This window comes from Pterocles gutturalis, unplaced genomic scaffold, assembly GCF_000699245.1.
Source record: "Pterocles gutturalis isolate BGI_N339 unplaced genomic scaffold, ASM69924v1 scaffold17710, whole genome shotgun sequence".
Lineage (NCBI taxonomy): Eukaryota > Metazoa > Chordata > Aves > Pterocliformes > Pteroclidae > Pterocles > Pterocles gutturalis.
Window position 1 is genome coordinate 4,773 of NW_010143776.1, and position 2,492 is coordinate 7,264.

Consider the following 2,492-nt stretch of genomic DNA (forward strand, 5'->3'; position numbering starts at 1 on the left):
AGAGCTGGGGCATGTCACCATGACACAGAGAGAGGCCAGGACCTGTGTCCTGCTGGGGGTGACCAGCCACAGAGCCATCTATTTAAACCCCTGGGGTCTCTGTGAGAGGAGAGGGTGGGGATGTAACCTGGAGCTTGCAGCTCTGGGGATATGGATGGAGGGAAAAGAGAAGTGTGTGGTCTGGAGGGGCACAGGGTGGGTTTGAGGACTCCTGCCAGCCTCACCCCAGGTTTCCACTGCTCTTTCATAAGGTGTTGGGCCTGGGGAAGGGCTCCTCTTTCCTGGAAGGACTAACAGACCTTCACAGCACCAAGCCATGGACCCAACCCAGAGACAAGAATTGTACCCCGGGCTCTGGGAAGGGGCCTCATCCAGCAACACAGCATTAAACACGGTCCGTTCCCAGGACCCAGGTGTCCCCATGTCCCTCCTGTGCCGTACCTTCCTGATAAGCTGTGTTGATAGCTGCGATCTCCTGGTTGTTCCGCGTGGCCATGATTTCGATGAGGACACTCTCATCCGTGCCAGCTCCCTGGAAGAGAGCAGCATGGCGGGGGGCTGCGGGTGCCAGCGCTGACAGGGACACTGCTGCATCGCCCCGCTGGTGCCAGGTAGGGGGGGCTGATCTGACCCCAGGGCTACCACATGCCGAAAGTCCAGCAAATGGCCCCATAGGCTGGTAGGAACCAGCATGAAAGTGTCCGAGAGTGCTGCTACTGGGGTCCCAACTGGTGTGACTGGTGGATAGTGGTGCATGTCACTGGTTTGCCCCTACCCTGGATGTCCTGTGGCTGCCTGCGCTGGGCAGGGCACTGCTCCCGCTGCAGAGTGGGGATGCTCTGTAAAGCCGTGGGAAGCCTCCTTGAGAGGCTTTGTGTATGAGCTGGCTAGAGCGTGCTGGGCTGCAAAGAGACCGAACTGGGCTCCCATTGGGTCTCTTGAGTGCAAACCAGGGCTCTGTCCTGGAGCTTTCTGCTCTGCCTTCCTTCCATATAGGGGATGAGAGCCCGCGGGGGTGTGAAGCCGAGGTGCACGCACAGCCCCCAGAAGCATGGGTACAACCACAACAAAAACCATCCCGTCCTCACATGCCAAGGCTGATCCCACCAGCATGGCGCTTACCTCCACAGCCTTCCTCAGCTGCTTGGCATCGTACTGCGCCGGCGTCAGCATGAGCCCCAGGATCAGCTTGGCCAGGCTGCCTGACAGCTCAGATTTCAGGTCTGCCATCAGGTCCTGCAAAAGCGTTTGGGTGTTCAGGTCAGCCTGACCCAGCTCCTTCCGCAGGGATGGACCAGCCAAGCAACACCGGGGAGAAAACAGGGGATGAGAGCATGGAGGCGGGAGACATCTGGGAACACCCTCGGGGGCATTTTAGGTCACATTTTGGGGGGTGGCTCTGGGGAGATCCAGGCTCTGGAGTCCTCTGTGTGGGACTGAGGATGGGGCAGGTAAAGGGGAAGGGACACCCTCCCGTCAGGCTGGTGGTGCACCCTCAATGGGGGGCTGACAACGTGGTCATCCTTGGGGGGCTCATGGTGCCCTGGCTGCCCACCGCTCCCCGGGCAGGATTTCATAGAATCATTGAGTGGTTAGGGTTGGAAGGGACTGTAAAGATTTCTTTCAGCGAGGGGCAGATCTCTGGTGGGAGGGGGCAGGATGCGGGCAGAGGGAAGGAGCAGGTTGGGAGCCGGGGGGCTCTGTACCCTGCCGTAGTGAGCCTTGTAAGCCTTTAGGATCTGCTGCCTCTGAGCGTTGCTCCTCTGTGTCACCACCTCGATGATGGCCCCTTCGTCCGTGCCTGCAATGACAGCAGCGATGCTGGGAGAGCCGGGGGGGCCAGCAGAGCCACACTGTGTTACCCTGACCACAGGCACATCACCATCCCCCCATAAACGGGGGACATGCTTAAGGGGGAGCTCCCACAACTCCCAAACCATCTCTTTATTCCCCTTAGGGCTTTCGTGCAGCCCTGTGTGTGCCAGGGTAGATTTTCTCCCCCAGAAGCTGTTGAGGAGCAGGAGGAAGGGGCTGGGTGTGTGTTCCCCACTTACCCAGACCCTTCATTGCCTTCCTCAGCACCTGCGCGTCCCCGTCATCGTTGAAGCTTGCCGCAGGCTGCACGGTTCCTCGCAGCTGTGGGTGCACAGAGGGGTTTGGGGTCATCCCCGAGCTGGGAGGGATGGAGAGAGGGATGGACAGAGAGAGGGATGGACAGAGAGAGGGAAGGTGCCACCCAGCAAGCCGAGGCCAAAGCAGGTTGTGTGTTAGTGCAAGCACCTGGGGCTCAGTGAGGATGTCCCCACCGCTGTCACCCCTTCCATTGAGGCAGGCCAGCAGAGAGCAGGGAGAAGACGGCAACAGACAGTCCCTGGAGTCTCGGTGTCCTGCTCGGTGTTACACCCCTGGGCCCCCCGGGCGGGGGGTGGCCACATCAGCCAAGAGCCAAAAGAGGAGTCGCTGAAAGGTGCCCGCAGCTGCCCTGCAATTCT

At 60.2% G+C, this 2,492-nt stretch overlaps 1 protein-coding gene across 1 annotated transcript in view; it reads right to left on the reverse strand.

Annotated features, from left to right (window-relative positions):
* The window catches only part of LOC104470069 (annexin A6-like), a 6,938-nt gene extending 4,772 nt beyond the window's left edge, over window positions 1–2,166 (reverse strand). Inside the window, exons 1-4 of the mRNA XM_010084859.1 lie at window positions 2,055–2,166; window positions 1,707–1,801; window positions 1,123–1,236; window positions 442–532 (exon numbers count right to left, since the gene is read on the reverse strand). Of these exons, the coding sequence (XP_010083161.1) occupies window positions 442–532; window positions 1,123–1,236; window positions 1,707–1,801; window positions 2,055–2,166 (412 nt within the window). The remainder of the gene's footprint in view (window positions 1–441; window positions 533–1,122; window positions 1,237–1,706; window positions 1,802–2,054) is intronic.
* Window positions 2,167–2,492: the final 326 nt, after the last annotated feature.